This window comes from Vipera ursinii (genome assembly GCF_947247035.1).
Source record: "Vipera ursinii genome assembly, chromosome: 3".
NCBI lineage: Eukaryota > Metazoa > Chordata > Lepidosauria > Squamata > Viperidae > Vipera > Vipera ursinii.
This window is the reverse complement of record NC_139516.1, coordinates 188,554,105-188,576,221: the sequence shown is the minus strand read 5'-3', so window position 1 is coordinate 188,576,221 and position 22,117 is coordinate 188,554,105. Positions and strand designations below refer to the sequence as shown.

Here is a 22,117-nt window from a genome sequence, read left to right as displayed (position 1 = left end):
CTAAAAGCAGAAAGCAACTTGAATTTGATCTCAAATTATATCCAAGATTGTGTGAGATGTATATGTTACTGAATTAATTTGAAATACCTGCTATTGATAAAAAGATAAAACCAGATGACAAAAGTTGGCTCCTGGAGAATTAATCCTGCCTTGAAAAACATTCTTCATGGTTGCTTTGGAGTTAAATTTCAGACTGTTGACCTGCTGAAATATTCAGCCTTTTATCGGCTTCCATGGTCTTCACAGCATGACAGGATTTTTCCCAGCTTTCACAACCTGAGATTGAATGGAGATTCATCAAAATAATAGTACTGGAAATTTTCTCAACGCTTAAACTTTTTAAGATCTGTAATATTTATTTTATTTTTTTTATTTTATTTTTAATCCCATTTATATCCCGCCCTTCTCCGAAGACTCAGGGCGGCTTACAATTTAAGCACAAACCAATGTGCTTAGCAATAGCCTTCATTCTATGTATATGCCTGCTTATTAGGGCTTTCACACACACACACACACCCCAAGCGGCATTATTACAAAGTCAGCTTATTGCTCCCAACAATCTGGGTCCTCATTTTACCTACCTCGGAAGGATGGAAGGCTGAGTCAACCTTGAGATACATACCACTGTTTTGATAAAATATTTAAATAAAGGCTTTTTTGCTCTGCCAGAAAAATAATATATGATACAAGGGAATAACAACCCTGGTTTTCATTTTAGGGCTGTTTGAAGCTACTCTCTTAAACCGTTCTTAAAGAGAGACTTCGTTACTCCATCTGCCAAATTTAGTAGACTCAATTCGTAAGTCATCTTGACTACCCATTTCCCACTGTCGGCAGCCTTGTTCGCTGTCCAGTGTCGGATAACAATGAAGGGCGCTTCTTTTTGCAACACATTTTATTGGTTTAAAAAAAAAAGGCACATTTTGTGTAAAAAAAAATGAATTTGCCCTTCACGCTTCGGTTGTACGCAGCAGGAAAAGGACCCATCGCTGAAACCGTCCCAGAGCCGAGTTGGAATGAGGCCGAACCGCTGCTAACCAGGCGGTAGACCTCAGAGTCACGTGACAGTGCGACCTGTGAGCACGTGGCTTAAAGACGTCGCTCTTCTTCCCAAGAGGCAGTGCGGTTTTGTGCAGAGGTGAAGATGGCGGGCAGGGCACCCGGTACGTAAGTATAAAGAGAAAATTTAATCCGGGCGAGTTTATCCGTCGAGGGAAAGCGGCGTATTTCAGATTGTGTCGTTTTGTGACCCACACAAGCCTGGTCTAACCGGTAATGATGGTAAGAGGACGTAGACATTATAAGGGGCTTAGGAGGGTTCTCGACCGCCCAGCTGTGTCTGTACAGCGTCGCTTTTATACGTGGCTCCTTTGAAGAAAACCCCATTGAATTTAGCTCTGCTTTGAACTGCGGAAGGAGAGTAAAGAGCCGCCTGTAGGAAAAGGGCAGACATCCTGCCCCCTCCCCCGTCCTCCTAATTGTTTTTAGCAGTCATTTATTTTTAACTGCTTATTTTGTCCTGTGCCCTCTCGTAAAGAATCGACTTTATGAAATTGGCGGCTTGTATAAATTTGCTAAGTAGAAGACGATTTCGCCAGCCACCCAAGAGGCAGTAAGTAAAACCGCTTCTAGCCGACGATGGAGAAATGTATTCGTTTGTGTCTCCTCTGTCCTGCCAGCTTCTAGTAGGCTGCTGGTTTTTCTGCAAGGGCCTAGGTCAGGGGTAGGCAACCTCGGCTCTTTTATGACTCATGGACTTCAACTCCCAGAATTCCTGAGTCAGCTATGCTGACTCAGGAATTCTGGGAGTTGAAGTCCATGAGTCATAAAAGAGCCGAGGTTGCCTACATAGCTGACTCAGGAATTCTGGGAGTTGAAGTCCATGAGTCATAAAAGAGCCGAGGTTGCCTACATAGCTGACTCAGGAATTCTGGGAGTTGAAGTCCATGAGTCATAAAAGAGCCGAGGTTGCCTACATAGCTGACTCAGGAATTCTGGGAGTTGAAGTCCATGAGTCATAAAAGAGCCGAGGTTGCCTACCCCTGGCCTAGGTAGACCCTGACTCCAAAGGGTTCTTCTGTCAAGCAATAAGAAGAGTTTTGATGAAATGATAACTTCGGGGCTTCCTTTCCTCTCCTGAAACACTTGGATGTGAAAAGGGAACTCTTTAAGGAGAACTTTAGGACAGCAATTAATGGCTGTCATTCCTGCCCTACCCTTTTTGACTTTCAAGTCTCAGTCTTCTACTCTGGTCAGAATAGATATCTATATTGTTTTGTCTTCTATGAAATTTTTAGTGGTTTCTAAAGGCTACATGGCTGCTTAGTGGAGAGTAGTTGGGGAAAAAAAGGTACTTGTACATGAGTCCTAGAGGAAGAGGAACAGGGTAGGAGTATAAGTTTGGCTTCACTTCTCTTAAACTTGATATTGCTGTTAGCAGCCACAGGAGTTTCCCTAGTAGGGGAAGAAGTTGATAACAGTTTTATCAGTATGTAATTAAAGGGTTGTTTTTTTCTCAAGCACTGTTTTGTATCTGTTTCTTAAGTTTGAGAATACAAAGATGCTGCTTTGGTTCCCAAAGTGTTTCCCTTTTCTGATTCCAACTTTATCCTGTACAGTTTTAAAACAAATATTCTGCAATATTGCCATTGTGGTTAGTGTTTTGTGTAGGCATAAAAATATAATACCTAAGTTATAAGGGTGATTATATAAAAAGTCTCGCAAGAGAAACCTAAATTAATTAGTTTATATATACCTCAAAATACATATTCAGTACTTTTATTTAGTTACAGGTATTGCTAGTTTTGTTTATACTGCAGTAAATGGAATATTTACTTCTCATATTCTTGTAGCTGCATTGTTTTAAGCCTTTTAAAGTATCATTCTGTACATCCTTAATGTATTCAAATCCTTTGGTTTATTGGTCTTCACATGTAATCACTAATAAATTTGAAGTCGTATGATACCAAGTGCAAAAAAATATTTTCATCTACAAAATATAACTAGCAATTGTCTGATGAAACCAGCAATTTTATTCTTTCAAATACAGTTAAAACTATGCATTCATTCAAGGTAATGGTCGACAGATGTAACAAAATTTATTAATAGTATCTGAGCTTGTGTATCATCACCCAAAGATAATACACATGTATGCAGATTCTCCTTTCTCAAAAATATTGTACTCACTGTTTTACTGTTGAATTTTTCTGAGCTGACAGTCTTATTTTCTGTACTGAAGGTGCTGCAGTCCTCTAACTGCAACTTTCTGTATTTATAGTTTTGATGATGTTTGGGTCTGCACATGGAACATGTGTACCATCTTAAGTTAATTGATTCATACTTCTAGTTTCAGCTGGCAGTCGTTTGCTTGAGAGTTTTCGCAAATGGTATTACAATGCACAAGGATTCAACAAATACGGTGGGCATTTTCTGTGAATATTTTTAAGTTATAAATTTTATTTGCTAATATGTTACTGGTTTGTAAGTTCTTTATTGAATTGAAACAATATTTTCAGTTGGATTGACAAGCAAACCATGAAAATATAGAAAGTTGCTGCTTATTTTATTAGTTGCAGAATAGATTATAAAAATTAAAGTATGTTACTTTGAATTAGTGTATTTTGTGACTTTAAAAAGGAACAACTATAGCTATAATTGTCATGTTAATCAGTTTAGCCAAACAGTGATTGTAAATGTAAAACAGCAAATTGTTCCAACTATATGGGTATCAACCTGTATCTGTATTTCATTATGTCATAAATTTTGCTAGAACGTAAAGCTATTGACTTCAAACAATCAAATATGAATGTTTTACTGCCAACTATAGCTACAGGCATCACTGAAGAGAAACAATATGGTTAACTGTCTACCTGTAAATGTTTATTTAGAAATAAATCCTGTTACAGTTAAAGGATAAGATGTGCTCACACATGATAACCAAAGTCATTAATAGCAAGATTACTGATTGTCTATTCCTTGTTGCACTAACAGTATCCTCTTCTTCATGAGCTTACCTACTTTGCAACTCCCTATGCAGAAGTGGATTCGGGCTATTAACATCTGTCATAATTTCTGCTAAATCAAAGATTAATACACAGTATAGATTTACACATGTCTTTTCAGAAGAAGCCCTGTTAGGTTCAGTAAACAGACTACCATATAAGTATATACAAAATTGTTGCTTTGGTTTTTATTCAACTCATTGAGAAGATAAGCGTGGCACATTAGAAACAGCTACTAAAGTATTAATGTATTTTTGGTAGTTTTAATGTTATTCCAAGACTGGTTCAGAAACTCAACATAAGGGACTTTTGAATGGCGATATCATGCAACCATCATAAAAATATTTAAAAGGGTCTTTTGATTATGCTGGAGTTGGAGATGGGATGCTGGAGTGACTCAACTATGATCCATTGTTCAGACACTTAACAAACTACAAAAAATTATTTCTTTGTGTCATATCCAGCAGTTAATTGTACAATGAGTTACCAGTTGCAAGCTTCAAGACCTTAGTATGCTTTAAGTGCTAAATACATTTTTCTCATCTAATTGACTGGTATTTTAGCTAATATGAGAAATATTTTCTGTTGCAGGATTAAGGCGTGATGATATACTATATGAAAGTGATGTTGTGAAAGAAGCAATAAAAAGACTTCCGGAAGATGTATATTATGAGAGAATATTTCGCATCAAGAGAGCAGCCCAATTGAGTCTGACACATGACATTCTTCCTAAAGATGAGTGGACAAAATATGAAGAGGTATGAATTCTTGCATGCATATTAATAAAAGGAATCCATTTTAAAGGGAAGGTTGTTTCAAAGTGGGCAGGAATATCAGTGTCCTTGTAGAAATTAAATCATTTAAGATATTTAAAACTTTATGGTAAAAAAATCATCCCAAAGAAATTTTGCTAATCTGAGTAGAATGAATGTGAGTATGAGAGAGAGTATAAATAAAAACATCTGAATTAAATAATTATCCAATGCAATGCATCCGACTCTAGTATAGTGTTTCTCAATCTTAACAGCTTTACGTTTTATGGACAATCTCCCATGCTTTCTAGGGAATTCTGGAATATGAAATCCACACATCTTAATATTGCCAAGGTTGGGAAACCCTGTTCTAGTACATGAGGGCTCTCCATTCTATTTACTAATTAATGCTCATTTCTAAGAAGTTTCATCCCTCTTAGGGAAGACATTGAAGTAAAAACATTCTTTATTCTCTGAAGTTATAGTTGTACCTAGCTGTTTTAAATTCTGCCAGTAATTGGTAAATCAAGGTTAAGATAAGCTATGGTGTAACGTGTGAAGGCAGTCACAGAATGTTTTGACCCCAAAAAGATGTTGTGGGGAAGAGGAGTTCCTCCCATTAGAATCATCGGGAGCGGTTTCAATAAGCTTGCCTGGTGTAGAATTAACTGATATTAACAGCATAATGCTTAATACATGACTTTTAGTACTCCCTTTATACTTTTTAGAGTCCTAATGCTCTATTTTGCTTTATAAAAATGATTCTGCAGAACACTAATATAAAGCTCTGTGTATAAAAGAAAAAATGTTTACTTTGCTTTTCATTTTGTGGACTAAGGAATCTTGTTCTCAGTTGAAGAACAAGATCTATTTTATATCCTGGAGTTGCTGGAGATTAAAAGGCCTCACATAGTGTCACTCTATACCAAAAATCCAGTGGTGAGATCTTCCCCTCTCCCAATCCCAGCTGAATAACAAAAAGTGACATGGGAGACCAATGTATTGTAGTCCACCTCTCCATACGTATTCTCTCAGATTAGAGAAAGATAGTGTGCCCTGTGCATAGAGATCTGCGTATCAGTAAATACAATACAAGAAGAGAGCCATGAAGAGTCCTTTGCTAGCTGACAAGTGCTTAGTGAAATAACTTCCATAAGGTTAATACATATATTCAGTGGTACCCTAAAAGACAAATAGATGTGAAGGTGAAGGTTCATTCTCAGAGTTTGTGGTTGGTTTCAAAACGCTTCGTTGCCAGGCTAGGTAACATCTTCAGCGCCGTTTAGTGTACTAATTTGAACTCTACTAAACACCACCGAAGATGTTGCCTGGTAACGAAGCATTTGGAAACCAACCCACAACCTCAGAGAACTAACCTTCACCCTCATCCAACACCCGAGCTACAGATATTCACCACTATTGCAAACAAATAGATGTATTATTGCATATCCTCTATTAAGTCATTCTACTCAAGAATAAATTCAGAAGATTGTAAAGGGTAAAATACTTAGACTTTGTTTCTGGAACTAATGGACAAGTGACTAGAAAAAGGTCATTTTTTCATATATGACAACTGCAGCAAAACTATTGCAAGCACAAGAGTGGAAAGGTTTGACACTTGCAAAGAGGAATGATTTGATAAAGAAAAACCAGTATCTTAACATTTATGATTGACTGGAAACTCCTTAGGGATTTTTTGCATGAAACAGAAAAAATGCACTTATGACTTGTGGTTTATGATTAGAAAAAAATTGGATAATAGAAAAAAGTGAGGATTTTTTTGTAATCAGAGTAATTGACAATTTTGTAAATGTACTCGTGCTGCAAAGGAAATCAGAATCAAAAGCTTCTATTTTACTCTGCATTTTTACTCTTTCTTTACTGCTTCTGCTCTTTCTTAGCTTGTAGTATTAGTTTTTATGTGTTTTGTAAAACTAATAAAAATGTCTTCTGTCTTTTTAGGATAAGCCTTATCTTTGGCCACATGTGGTGGAAGTCATGCGTGAAAGACGTGAAAAAAAAGAATTCAGAGATAAATAATTTTCTATCATTTATTTAAACAGATATTTTCTTTAGAATGTAATTTGTTTGGGCAGAGATTTTGAATACTTCAAATGCTGAGCTAGAATTCTTTGCTTAGTAATACTTGGTCATACGGTTCAAATAAACCTTACCAAATCTTTTTGGAATCCTGTTTCCTAAGCTGCAAAGAATTGGTTAAAACCTTTTCAGCCATATTACATGTTGACGTGATCTGCAATCTTCATTCCAGCTGTCTGAGTAATTCTTTTTATCTTAATACAGATGTTTCCTGCAGTTGGGAAAATAGATAGCAACTGTCCTTTTCTGTTTGTTTCTGCTATTCCAACTCTTTTTTTTTTTTAAAGAGATGCTTCTGTGAATAACGATCATATATTATCTTGCCCTAGAAATGGAAATAGAAGCTTGAATGTTATGTCAGTGATGCAAAATCAGGATTACATAGTTCCCATCATATCTTCTCAGAAAGATGGAATGCTCTATTGGTATGTTTTTGAAATCTGTAGTTCTTGCCAACTTTCAAATAAAGCCAATCACCTCACATAATCTGAATTAATCACTTAATGAATTTACTAAATAGTTGAATGTAAATTCAGCCTTGACAAATTACTTAAACGTACCATAGGTTAAGTTTGACTAAAGATCTCATTAAATTCAATCCATATTGGCATTGAAAAATTTCAAAATTTGGTTATTAAAATTGAAAGTTGTGTGTAAAGGATTGGTCTCGCTGGCAGTAAGTTGTTATTTGCATTGGGGTAAATTCTAAACATGAATGGAAATATTTGTTAAATGAAAGAAAAACAGGAATGCATTCCCTACTTTTCCTCTAATGCCTACATTATAATTATATATAGCAAACTATATCGTATCATTTAACTGGATAATATCCTCAAGTGTTTTTTAATTTCAGAACTACACAACAATTTGTTTAAAAGCTGGGAATTAGGCACAGTATTGTAATATGCTTCCAAGAATTACCTGGATTATGAAATCTTTATTTCCTAAGAAATATATGATACTGCTTAGCTACAAAAACTGAAGTATTGTTTTAGGCCTATATAAATTGGATTTTATTTGTCTATGTAAAGGATTTGCTTGTTAATCTGTTGTATTGGTATAACTCAACTTTAATAGTAATTAATTGACTGGAATTTAATAATGATTGACCAGAAGTTTCAGAGTTATTGTTGCTTCAGAGATTTATTTGGTTCTGTTGCATCTAGTTTAGCATAAGTCTCATTGCCTTATAACCACTTACTCAAGGAGTTTCTTGGCAAAAAAGGGAGGAAAAAATTTGTAAGTGATGTCAGTGGGAAATAGAATATAGGTGTTACTGATTTCCTTAGTAGGTGTCATTCACCAAACATGAATATAAGATAAACTCATCCTGAAATATTTAATATTGCCAATATGGATATCAACTTTGTGTCGTTTTATTGTTCTGCCCAGGCACAATCTTTAAAGAGGAATTGCAGGATAAAATCCTGCAGTGGTCTTACCAGAGTACATATGAAGTCATATTTATTCTATTGAATCAAATAACAAAACATCAGCTCAGTTCTTCAAAAATAGGATCTTTCACACAACAGCCTTTGTATTTCAATTGGCCTTCAAAGCACAATTGCCCAGATGCCCTGGTAGCAAGAAGTCACCTAAAATTTTCTTTTCAAATGCCCAAGATAGCAGAATTCCTTTGCGTCACAATATTATCTGTATGTTACATGATGTTTCCATGGTGCTGGAAGACTTGAATGGCCAGGCTGGAGTTGAATCATCTGGAGAAAGTTTATCTACATCGGGCATGTCGAACTCGCAATGTCACATGACGCCGTGCGACGTATCGGAGCTTTTTCCCCATTGCCAGCAATGGGGTGGGCTTGGTTTCGTCGTGACGCATCCGGCCCGTGGGCTGGCAGTTTGACACCCCTGATCTACATGATCACTAAGAGATGACACTGATGGCCTGTAATTAAAATCTGTCAATGCAATCCAGAACTACTTCCCTTTTATACAGCCGTGTCAGCTCTCTGCTTATAGTTTGTGAACAATCACAATTTTAATATTATCTAGATATCCCCCATTCTTTTATCTTTGCATTTCTTTTGCCAAGGGGGGAAAAATTTATCTCTTAGATTTCATTCTTTGTTTTCAGTTCTTTTCTATAAGCTATCGGGAACATTTTCAAACTTTGTTTCTGTCTTTTAAGAACTTTCCCTAACTTGGAACCCATCCAGAATTCTTATTAAAGTCTATATATCTATCTGAGTGGGTAAAGCTATTCTTTGATATGAAATCTACCACCAAATTAAGTTACCTGTAAATTTGATCAGTATTTCCTCTGCCTTGATGCTAAAGGATGTATTAGAATGATTAGATGTTGAAGAGTGGCAGTATAGAATTTGTACTTAATAGGATGAGCTTCAAATTCAGTGAAGTCCAGGCCCTGAGGTAAAACAGTATCATTCGGAAATAGCAGTAGCACTTAGACTTATTTACTGCTTCATAGTGCTTTACAATACTCTGAGCAGTTTACAGCGTCAGCAGTCTGGGTCCTCAATTTTACCGACCTTGGAAGGATGGAAGGCTGAGCTAACCTTGAGCCTGTCAGGATAGAACTCCTGGCTGTGGGCATAGTTAGCCTGCAATACAGCATTCTAACCACTGTACCACCATGGCTTCTGGAAATACAAGCATTTGTCTTTTCCTTTTGCTAAATAGAATAGAACATTTTTTTTTCTGATCTTTCATCATTTTGGATTGTATCATCTCCAAAGCAACTTGGACAAGCCTAGACCCTTATTCAGACCACGTAGCCTCTGCCTACCCTACACTAAATTGTTTTTTTTTTACACACTAAAAGGAAAAAAACCCCACATTTCTGGTGTCCATGCACTATTTCCTAGGAATCATTTTGTTGGAGTCTTGGCTGTGGAAGCAAGAAAATTGACAGCAATAGAATGAAACGTTTAAACCTATGTCTGCACCAGTCATCTCTAATATGTCCCATGGTTCATAAAAGTGGTGTTTTGTGTACCTTTGTAAACTCCCTTGAATGTGCACTTGTCTGTAGAAAGGTCCGGGTTGATTTTCAACCATTTCCAAATAGTTCTGAGAGGTAGGGGTTTTAAAAACATAGGAAAAACTGCATATATAACCAATATTCAGCTAATTGGATAAATGCAGAGATGCCCATATCAGTGAAGTCAAAGTAGCATATAGATCAAGTAAAGAAAGTCCCACATCACATATTCTGAAAGATGACTACACCTTCAGAATTTATGACCCAAGTTGAATTTACAACTAAGTTGTATATTGATGTAAGAAATCTCATGCAAAATGAATTATGGGATACTTTCCTTTCAGAAACTTTTTTCTTTAATCACTTGTAATTATTTATTTTTCTTTTATTGCTTAGCCTTTAAATACGTCAGATGACAAACAGTAAAATCTGGAACTGTTAAAACATGGGTATTATTTTAGATACTTAATATAATTTTCAAATTAAAACCACATCCTCATTACAGTGTTAACTGATTTATGATGTTGAAAAAGTAAAGTATATAATAATGCATTGTCTCCAATGAAAATTAAATTTACAAGTCGTGTCTGAGTATTAAGAGTTACAAATAATTAAGGGTGTTCTGGAGTAGTTTAATATATATATATATTATACAGATGTTTGCCATGTATAATTATATCTTTGAAATAGAATATCAATATTGATTCTGACCTGTTGAAGAAAGCCAAGGTCAAAGTTTGGATAGGGTAAGCTTTGGAGATAGGTTAAGGGAGTGTTTACTGTTGTAACAGCTATGTTATCACCAATGTTGCTTAGCCCACATAAGATCTATGAGGGCTATCTAACAGTAAATTTGAACAATTGCATTGTTATGGGGAAAGATGATCATGATTCACGGGATGCATTTCATTTTGGAAGAACATGAGAAACACCACATCAACCACTGCTGGCATTATTCTTGAAGGCATCACGTATGACACTATAAATGTCCCCCTGAAATACAGCCAAGGGGCCTTCATATGTGAAAGGCAATAAGGGTCCAGACTAGGAGAAGAGGCAGTGGCATTCTAGGAAGAGATTTATCAGTCACATAGCTGGATAAATCAAGACTCACTTGGTCACAAAGCAGCTATATATGTGTGTATATTTGTGCCATTTGCATACATACACCTACATACGCTGTACTATGTTATATGTATGGCTTTGTTTCTAAGGCTGATAGGATGCGATGACTCAGTGGTTAGGATGCTGAGTCTTAGACCACCAATGATCTATATCTTGGCAGTTCGAAACCCAAGTACCTCAAGACAGAGTGAGCTCCCATCACTTGTCCCAGTTTCTACCAATCTAGCAGTTCGAAAGCAGGCAAATTCAAGTAGATGAATAGGTACCGCACATAAGCACGTGGGAAGGCATCAGCATTCCATATTTTGCCATATGCTTTATGCCGTGGCACATTGTCATGCCGGCCACATGACTCGAAACGTTCTCAGATAATGTTGACTCTTTGGTTTAAGGAACTGAGGTAAACACCGTCCCCTATAGTCAGTCATGCCTAGCAGGGTAAAAGCCTTGGAGACACCTTTACTTTAAAAAAAAAAACCTAAGGCTGAGCGGTCTAAAAATTTTGCTGCAAGATAATAAATTATGGGTTTTGGAATGTATATTCCAGCCAAACAGAAGTGAGCCTTCCTATCGTTCAAAACGGGTGTCAAACTTGCAATGTCACATGACATGTCACGACATATCACGACTTTTTTTGCTATTGCCAACAATGGGGTGGGCACGGTTTTGCTATGATGCATCTGGCCCACAGGCCGGCAGTTTGACACCCCTGGTTTAAAAGATCAAGCAGGAAATAATCACCTCAGAGGGTTTTTTTCAATTTTTGCCAATAAGTTTGCCTCAAAGAAGCTAGAGCTTTAAACAATTCAGAGAACCAAGGTCTACAAAGGTAAGGCAGAATTTGATCTGATCTTAACCTTTCCAGAATGGATTCCTGGAAAGGTCATCTTTCAGTCATGCCAGGAAGGGAATAGAATTTGGCCTCAAGATTACATTACAGCGGAAATTATTTACATACCCTGAGCTGCATAGACATGGGTGCAATCCAGCCAAAGCAATTGCTGTTGCTATCACTGGCATGAATTCCACTAATTATTGGCTACAGTTATTTCACATATTTTCAAGGAATGGAGTCCTTGTGGATGTCACAATAGCTTTTTTTACTGAAGGTATGTAAGTATGTTTTTCCATCAGCAGAATTTCTTTGCATCTATATTGTGCTCATAGAAATTTAAAGCACTTAAAAATCACAATAATGATAATCTCAAAGCTTTGGTGACCATTTAAAAGTGAAGATCAAGCAATTATTTTCAGTGTATAAAGTGAATATATTCAAGTTTAAAAGAGACTGTTGGACATACAGACTACATGATTTTTCAACTGTTAAATATTTAATCTGCTTTTAAAATATGTTTCCCTTCTGGAAACGTGTCAAGGCAAACTTCCTCAAACTTCAAAACTGGGAAAAGAGCTCATTTAATGACTAGACCAAATTTCTAGACTAGTTACACAATCTGCTGTAATCGAGGCACCCAATTCTCTGGTTGACAAAGCAGATGGACCCTGCTCTTACATGTTCAACTAATATTTAGATGGATTTAGTTTTTCACATGAATACCAATGAGAGGGGATCCATGGGAGACATTTTAGTCAAAATAATACACCTTGTGAAAAACGGGATGCAGAATTAATAGAGTTAACCCTTTCTTCTTGCTCCTGGCACAAAAACCTGCAAGAGTAGAGGATCCCATCATTTGTTTTCTTTAGTTTTTCCTATATCAAAATTGAAAGGACTCTTCCACCCACAGACTCTTCTACTAAAGGAGATTACAGCCCACCCATCACAGGAGTTACATGTCAAAATACTTTTCTTCCAATTCATAGACTAGAGCAGTGGTGTCAAACTGCCGGCACACAGGCCGGATGCGGCATGGCAAAACTGCGCCCACCCCATTGCTGGGAATGGAAAAAAAGTCGCGGTATGTCACAACAGTCACATGTCATTACAAGTGTGACACCCCTGGACACCCCTCTAGATATGGCTATATGATCAGAAAACAAGTTTTGAAAATAGCCAGTGTAATTGCTATTTTATTTAAGATGTCTTCATATTTGATTATTAAATAAATTTCAGCCACTGGAAACCACTACATAACCATAATAGCTAGAAATTGTGATATTTGGGTGGCTCTTGTTAATTTTTATGGGCCAAGCAGAGCTAAACCAAGTAGATTTTTTTTTACATGGATGTTTTACTAATACTTTAAAGGTAGACCATATAATGGTGACCCAGGATTTTAATTTAGTTGGACTCTTCAATGCAAGGGAGATCTTTACTGTTGCAAGGTTCTTGTGACAGAATTTGAAGACCTGTCAATGAAATTTTTCAGTGCTCCAGTCCAGAGATGCTGGCTGGGCAATTCTGGGAGCTGAAGTCCACAAGTCTTAAAGTAACCAAGGTTGGACACCGCTGATATAAAAAGTAGAAACATGGGCTCACCAAAGGAAAAATTTGATAATTTTTTAAAATTTCCTCCAAAATTATGAATAGCCTTCTGAGTTATTCTCAACTCTAATAGGCAGACTGTGCTGTTCTTTTTTCTTTCTTTTTTTTAATCAAGGAACTTGTTTCATTTTTAAATGAGTTTCATTTATTATCTGTCCACAAGATGGAGATATAATTCCACCAATCTCTGATAATTCCTTCAAACTGGGGAAAAAACTGTCATCCAATCAATGTTGCATTGTTGCTGTTGAAAAATAAAATCTTATGTCCGGATGAGACATTCCCTTTACACATTCCTTCTGAACTTCGGGAATCAGTGATGAAACAAACCCATATAACATTTCTAACTTGGAAAATATTTATGAATCACTGTTGTTGTGCTATCTATAAAAAGCAGTTGATCACATATGATCCCCACACAGTACCTTTCCCCCAATTTTTTACTTTTAAAATATATTCTTCATGGAGGACCTTAGGTGATGAAATTTGATACCATGGAACTCTATTTTATTAAAAAGTTGCTATTGTACTTAAATCACTTTTGGAATGAAGTTCTGGGCATGATGCACAAAACTTGATGTGGCCTTCAACTTAATCTATGTTACACACTTCTTACATAGATCACTAGAAACTAATTATATCAGGTTACTGTCCATTACTTGCTCAATGATTTTTTTCTCTTTTTGAAGACAGTCTTGGAAGTAACTTTATTGAAAATAAAGATGATCCTGGGCGCTTGATAGTGACCAAAACAACTTCTATGAATACACATGGACATACACATACATTGAAGCTTGTAGACACCATGTTGACTAGCCATCATTAGCTCATCATTGTCTCAACAAACATATTCTCAAGCAAAGGTTTGTAAGGTCACATACAGTATTTCTTGATTCTTTGAAGTGGAGATGCAAGGGATTGATTGACCCAGGTCTTCTTCATGCAAGGCATATAGTCTGCCATTAAGAGATAGCTCCCTTCCATTTCCCCAGAGAAAAATCTGGTAAGCATTTCATTGGACTTTTTAACTTCCATTAACTGTTTATTTTTTGTAACAAGTTATCAGAAATATTCAGCTGGAGGTTGGAGCAAGATATTGGTGTTATCATCCAGAATATACTCAAATATTCTGAAAACCTAAGTTATCTTTCCTATGCATACCCTTGAATTCAATGGAGGTCACTGCCATTGAACTTATGAACCAACCTTGCTCATAAACCAACTTGATATCCTCCAGTTGTGTTATGACTACAACTTTCAGTTTTCCCAGCCACTGGCCATATTATGGTGGATTTCTGGGCACTATAGTTACAATCCATTTGGATGACATCAGGCTGGAGGAAGTTATCAGGAATTTTTCCATGCATCTTACATTCTATTAAAGCCAAGGAACTCAAATGGATAGCTTTAAAACATTACTTCTTGTTTTATTTATGAGTGGGAAGAAAAACAAATCCATCATGTTCCAAAAGACTTATCAGCCAATTTCTGCTGGACCATCTGACAATTTTTGATGCTGGGAACTGTACAAAGAATGCTGGTCTAAGCAAATTTTTACTGAGCAAGGACTTTTAAACAAGTCTATGATCTCAGAAGGGTCGTTTAATAAACAGTTGAAAAATAAGTTAAAATGTGTTTTAAAAACTGTGCACTTCTTTTGCTAATTTAACAGACCCCTTTTTTAACTGAAAAGTGCAAGAAATGAGAAGCCTTTCTCACTATATGATATAATGAAATCACTGTTATGAAATAATGTAATGTAAATATTAAACCCGAGAACCAAGTGTAATGGTTAGATGCCAGGCTAGAACTTGGATGACTGTGAATTTTGAGTCTTGGTTTAGGCATGAACTCAGCAGGGTGAGTTCAATCACTCTCTTTCAGCCCTAGAAAAAAGGCAATGACAAAAAATCTCCCAAACCCCTTTTTTATTTTGTTTGTATTTATTTATTCAATTTTATAGCCACCCATCACAATCCAATTGACTCTGGGCAGAACCTGTCAAAGAAAACTGCAGGGACTAGTCCATTCAACACTGCCTCAAAGTCTCACAAACGTATAGATGTACACACAAATTATTAAATCTAAAGCTCAAACCCTATTAACAAAATATCAGTTTATTTTAACTCTTAGATTATACTCCTCTATCAATGACATTTAACTGAAGCAATAGATCACAATTGTATATGTTACTGAAAATCAAAGTTCAAGGACATCTCTTCTTCTTTCCCCTTTGTTTTTTTCATTTAATTCATTTAACTAACTGCTGCATGCAATGTATTGTGCATTACTAAACAGTTTTAGAAGAGAGAACATTACACTGTTCCTTTCAATAGCAGGCATATGGTACTTGTAACATCTGACCTTATATCAAAGGTGCTTTTCCAACAGGCAGCAGGACTTTCTTTGTTTTGCTTTGAAAATGTTTTGCTTCTCATCTAAGAAACTTCTTCACTTCTGACTGAATGGTGGGGAATGGAAGGATTTATATTTCTTCAAGGAAAAACCAAGAAAATCCCGTTGCCTTTTGAAAAGCACTTTTGGGACAACCGTGACCTAGACGGCTGAGAATCTCCAGACATCTGACCTTATATTAACCTTTATTTTTCCCAGAGCAATAGAACCAACTCTAGATTTTATTTATTTGTTTATATTTCATGTTTCTAGACTGCCCACCTCCTTCAAGGAGGGCTCTGGATTTATGGTTTCGGCGGCTAGGCAACAAGGTGATAAGCCACCTACTTTTGAAAACAAAACTAGAAACTAAACTCTAGTTCAAATATTATTTTTAATATTTGGAATGATCACTCTCGCTCTTTGTGTATATGCCCATATGTATGTGTATTATCATTTGAAATGAAAATTTCAGCTGCAAGCTTCAGTTTTAAGATTATAGTTTTAAACACTGGGCACTATCTAACAAAATGAAATTCAATGGTGAAAAAAGTAAGGTTCTACATTTAGGCAGGAAAAATCAAATGCACAGGTATAGTATAGGTGGTACCTTGCTCAATAGTAGTAACTGTGAGAGGGATCCCGGAGTCCTAGTAGACAATCACTTAAATATGAGCCAGCAGTGTGCTGCAGCTGCCAAAAAAGCCAACACAGTGCTAGGCTGCATTAACAGAGGGATAGAATCAAGATCACGTGAAGTACTAATACCACTTTACAATGCTTTGGTAAGGCCACACCTGGAATACTGCATCCAGTTTTGGTCACCACGATGTAAAAAAGATGTCGAGACTCTAGAAAGGGTACAGAGAAGAGCAACAAAGATGATTAGGGGGCTGGAGGCTAAAACATACGGAACGGTTGCTGGAATTGGGTATGTGTAGTTTAATGAAGAGAAGGGGTGACATGATAGCAGTGTTCCAATATCTCAGGGGCTGCCACAAAGAAGAGGGAGTCAAGCTATTCTCCAAAGCACCTGAAAGCAGGACAAGAAGCAATGGATGGAAACTAGTCAAGGAGAGAAGCAACCTAGAACTAAGGAGAAACTTCCTGACAGTTAGAACAACTAACCAGTGGAACAACCTGCCTCCAGAGGTGGTGAATGCTCCAACACTGGAGGTTTTTAAGAAGAGACTGGACAGCCACTTGCCTGAAATGGTATAAGGTTTCCTGCCTGAGCAGGGGGGTTGGACTAGATGACCTCCAAGGTCCCTTCCAACTACTACTACTACTACTAATTATTATTATTATTATTATTATTATTATTATTATTATTATTATTATTATTATTGTTATTGTTATTATTATTATTACTACTATTACTATTACTATTACTATTATTATTATTTTATTATTAAACACTGAGCTAAACAAAAGTTTCATACATTTGGATTTTGAATATTCAACTCCAGATGTCTTTTTATCTCTCTAAATTGTGTTTTTGGAGTATGGCTCACCAGAGATCCTACATTTGAAAACATAATTTTATTTGAAAATGGAGTTAATTTGAAACACCATTAAAAAAACCTAATGATCCATGAATTCAAAAGAATTGTCATTTTTGTTTTGCAAACAAAATAATTTTAAAAAATCATGGATTAGATTGGACTGAAGGCATAGTTTATTGGATTTGAAGCTTGTTTGTAGCTATTCATTAGAGGAAGTAGGTCCTTGGATGTGACCTAATGATTGGATTGGCTGCATTAATATTTCACTAGGCAACAGAATCCGTTTATTTTTCTGCAGTTTTGAATGATAATCTGCCAGATTTCAGACAGAACAATAATCTTCCAGTCAAACATTAGAACAGAGTTTCCAAACCTTAGTTTCTAGTTGTTGTTGGATTACAGATTGGGAACTATATGAACTACAGTCCAACAACCTAAGGAGATCAAAGTTTGGGAAAGGACACACTGAATTATGCTTTGTGTGCCTCATACCAATTAGAAAGAGGAGAGTAATATTCAGATTATTTATTCTGAGAATGTTTATAAAAACAGAAAATAAATCTTATCTTGCAGTTTCTGCTTATTCCCAAACAATTATGGGTTCTTGTTGGCCATCCAAATCCATCTCAACCAGGATGTTCTAATAAACATCTATAAAATATTTTATTCATAAAAACATGATAAATATCTATAAAGTATTTTATTAAAACTACTAAACATCTATAAAATGCTTTATCTGTAAACATGTAATTTATAAGTCTTTTTAATTGCAATACCTAGTACTTCAAAGTTGACCCAAGCATACAAATATTTTTTGTTTTATTTTTAGGAGATTCATTTTGTTCTAGCTGTTTTATCTACCTGAAGTTTCTACTAGAAGAAATGATGTTTTCAAAACCAATTTTTAAAATTATTAAAATTCCAATAGTTACTTCTCTGCAGTATCTGACCTAGTAACTAATATTTTAAATATTAGTTCTAAATAGGCATTTAAAGTGATAGATAGTTTACCTGAAAAGCAGGGTTTTTTTAATGTATGCAGGTCAATGTAGATGAACCTAAGATGATATTTCAGCAGTGAAAAATTTAGGAACATCAGAAGATAAAAGCAGAATGTCTGCTAAACTTTATTAAATATTTCGGCATAAAGATGTTAAACTAATTATTAAGTGTTCAGAATAAACTCTTTAGAAATAGGGCAATACTGAGATGTTGCAAGGTTTTGGAAAGAAAAGATTCTACAATGAATTAATAAAGCTGTACATTATATGATATATGTTTATTGGACTTATTGGATTTTATCATTTATTTGGGATTGAATCACTTCTTTACCAACACTGAATCATTTTGTCCACATTAATTATAATTTATTCTGATTTATTGTAATCCAAGATTTATCTCAATAAATATATTAGAGAATTCAGTACATGCATATCTAAATTTCCCCCACTGCTTTCATTTTCTGTAATGTGTTCTTTGTAAAGAACTTAATCTGTTCCGGATATAATTAAGTATGATGTCACAAACTTTGGGAATTTTAAGTGGCTATTCCATGCTGACGTCACATGTCACATTTGTTTAGAAATGGGTTTTTGTTGTTGTTACTTGCGAAGTCGTGTCCGACCCATCGCAACCCCATGGACAACATTCCTCCAGGCCTTCCTGTCCTCTAGCATCTTCTGGAGTCCATTTAGGCTCACACCTACTGCTTCAGTGACTCCATCCAGCCACCTCATTCTCTGTCGTCCCGTTCTTCTCTTGCCCTCAACCTTTCCCAGCATTAGGCTCTTCTTCAGTGAGTCCTTCCTTCTCATTAGGTGGCAAAGTATTTGAGTTTCTAGAAATGGTTACTTTTCATAAAAATGTAGTTGTCAGTGCGTTGTTTTGTTGGAACCACTTATTCACTCAGTGGGCAACTTATAGATATTTATCATGTTTTTATGAATAAAATATTTTATAGATGTTTATTAGAACATCCTGGTTGAGATGGATTTGGATGGCCAACAAGAACCCATAATTGTTTGGGAATAAGCAGAAACTGCAAGATAAGATTTATTTTCTGTTTTTATAAACATTCTCAGAATAAATAATCTGAATATTACTCTCCTCTTTCTAATTGGTATGAGGCACACAAAGCATAATTCAGTGTGTCCTTTCCCAAACTTTGATCTCCTTAGGTTGCTGGACTGTAGCTCACATAGTTCCCAATCTGTAATCCAACAACAACTTGCAATTTATGCAGATATATTCATTCAGTACATGTGCATACTACCAATTTTAATGGCTCTAAGTGGTCAATAAAATATTAAATATAATATTTTAAAAATCTAGTAATATAAAAATGAAAAACTGTAAATGTCCTTGGTGAAGTATATGCTTTGCATTCCCTCTTAAACTGCAAGGATAACTTGTTCCGCATTATAGATCCCAGTGTCAGCCAATCTGGTACACTGGTTAAAGATATCGAACAGCTCCATATTTTTTAAAGTCTGGAGACCATGAGTTATAAAGAAAATATTGGCAATCCAATTCTGAAAAATATTACCAAGAAAATGATATGGACTCGTTCCTGCGATCACAAAATCAAGGTTGACTCAATGAATCCTAGCAATTGCAAAAAAATGTCAAACTTTTAATCAATTTACAAAACCTATTTTGTAATCTATCCCAAAAGCATTTTTCTTGTGTTAAAGTTCTCTGAACAATGACCATGATGGTCATCATGGCAGGATCTTTTTCACACAGTCTCATCAATTGCTCAATACATCTATTGAATCTGGATGGATGATTATTAGCATTTCCTTCAGCATATTGATGTCATAAAATAAGAAAACATGTTCTTCCTTAGGTAAAGGTAAAGGTTCCCCTGTACATGCATGCTAGTCGTTTCCAACTCTAGGGGCCGGGGCTCATCTCCATTTCAAAGCCAAAGAGCCAGCGTTTGTCCAAGGACGTCTCCGTGGTCATGTGGCCGGCATGACTAGATGCCAAAGGCGCACGGAACGCTGTTACCTTCCCACCGTAGTGGTCCCTATGTTGTGATTCAGGGTCAGCCTGTGGGTTTGGCAGTTGGGTCGGATGACTCAGAGGAGGAGGAGGGGGGTGTTGAAGAGCTTGCTGAGGGGGTTGGAGAGCTTGCTGATAAGAGCCCTCAGCCAGGCCCCTCCCACCTGGTCACAACGCAGACCCAGCTGTGTGAGCCTGACGCGTGGATGAAGATGACCCACAGCTGGCCCTGTTCAAGGATGCCTGACGCAGGAGGCAGTCAATCAGGAGTAAACAGAGGAAGGCAATGGGGCACCTCGGAAGGAGGCAGAGAGAAGCCACGCCCTGAACTGTATAAAAGGGGAATGCGTGGGAGGGCTGGTTTGCTGAAGGCAACCACTTGAATAGCTCCTGTTTCATGGTTCGTGTCTTGTTTTGCTCTGTTTTATGTTAATAAATTTGGCAGGCTTAGTTCCAGCCTCTTCCCGTTTGTAAAGGGGTTGTCCCTGCCTTTTCTGCAGGGCCGGTAGCAGGCTGGTACAGAACACCCTATTTTTCTACTTGCATTTTTACGTGCTTTCGAACTGCTAGGTTGGCAGAAGCTGGGATGAGTAACGCGCTCACTCTGCTACGCGGCACTCGGGATTCGACCTGCCAAACTGCCGACCTTCTGATCAACAAGCTCAGCGTCCTAACCCACTGAACCACTGCGTCACTCTTCCTTATCTAGTTTATTATTGCCTCAGAACAGGCTAGTAAATGTCATCTCCGCCATTATGTTAAACAGTTGGTGTCTTGCAATGGAGGACTTGCATCCTCCTTTGTGGACAGTGTTGATGGGATCTTTTTGACTTAACTCGTAGCAATGCTTTTTGTGTAGTTTGGGGGGGGTTGAATTTTTGTTTAGCTTGTAGAATGTGGAGAGGTTAAGTATGGAGGCAATTTCTGTCTTGGCTTTCACTCATTCAGATCACTAATTCTCAAATGGGACTGATGTTATAGTTAGCATCTTCTTGTGGATGAGATGCATTTCTCCCTGTCTAAAACGCAATTATATGACCAATATTGAAGAAAATATTCCTTTACCTGGAACATTTATATAGTCTCAATTATTCAATTCCAGGAAAAAGTGATAAAGAAGATAGTATAAAAGTTAATTCTTGGATGATACCAGATCAGCCTGTTAATGAGAAATATGGAAACTGCTACTCCTGCCAGGAAAGAGTTTGGTTTCTAGCCTTTTTTGTCACACAAAAAGTATAAGAATCATGATCTTGACTTAAACAGAGCTTGCATTTTATTCACCGAAGCCACTGAAATTCTTTTATAATGATTTAAGTTTCCTATAGCAAAGCAGCTTATATGAGCTTTCATGTCCTTCAAAAGCTATATTTTTCCTATTTCTTGTCTAGAAATCTGATAGGTAGAATCTCATTACACCAGATACATCTGGATTGCATTGCTTATCTAGGCCTACCGGGATTTCAATTATATTTTTGCCATAAAACTTCAGTTTGGACCCAGCCTAGGAAAAACTGCACTGAAACTGCTTTGATCATATTGGTCAACGGTCTACATGGGAAATTAGGTGAAGGAAGTGCAGCCATCCTTCCGGACTTCTGAGCTGCTTTCAAACATCAAGCCTATGATTCTTCTAGCTTTTCTGTGACTTGGGGCTTTAAGAGCATTGCTTTAACGTGCTTTCAGCAGTTTTTTGCAGGCTGGTCGAGAACCTGATGGTGAAGAATTGTATTATATTTAGACCTCTGATTTATGGAGTTCTGCAGGGATCCTCCCCCTTACTGTTCATAACTATATTACACTGCTAAGAGAAGTTTTCAAGAGCT

The 22,117-nt window shown here is 36.6% G+C and overlaps 1 protein-coding gene across 1 annotated transcript; it reads left to right on the top strand.

Annotated features, from left to right (window-relative positions):
• The first annotated feature begins 1,107 nt into the window (after nucleotides 1-1,107).
• On the top strand, nucleotides 1,108-10,365 carry UQCRB (ubiquinol-cytochrome c reductase binding protein). Its single transcript, XM_083358425.1, has 4 exons — nucleotides 1,108-1,163; nucleotides 3,347-3,418; nucleotides 4,593-4,759; nucleotides 6,716-10,365. Exons 1-4 carry the CDS (start codon nucleotides 1,145-1,147, stop codon nucleotides 6,791-6,793), a joined length of 336 nt encoding a protein of 111 aa, XP_083214551.1. The 5' UTR covers nucleotides 1,108-1,144; the 3' UTR covers nucleotides 6,794-10,365.
• The last annotated feature ends 11,752 nt before the right edge of the window (nucleotides 10,366-22,117 follow it).

Bases quoted from the DNA above. Each gene is read 5' to 3' on its own strand.
- UQCRB (XM_083358425.1), top strand. The intron at 3,419-4,592 runs GTGGGCATTTTC...TTTCTGTTGCAG, and splicing joins ACAAGGATTCAACAAATACG to GATTAAGGCGTGATGATATA. The intron at 4,760-6,715 runs GTATGAATTCTT...CTGTCTTTTTAG, and splicing joins AGTGGACAAAATATGAAGAG to GATAAGCCTTATCTTTGGCC.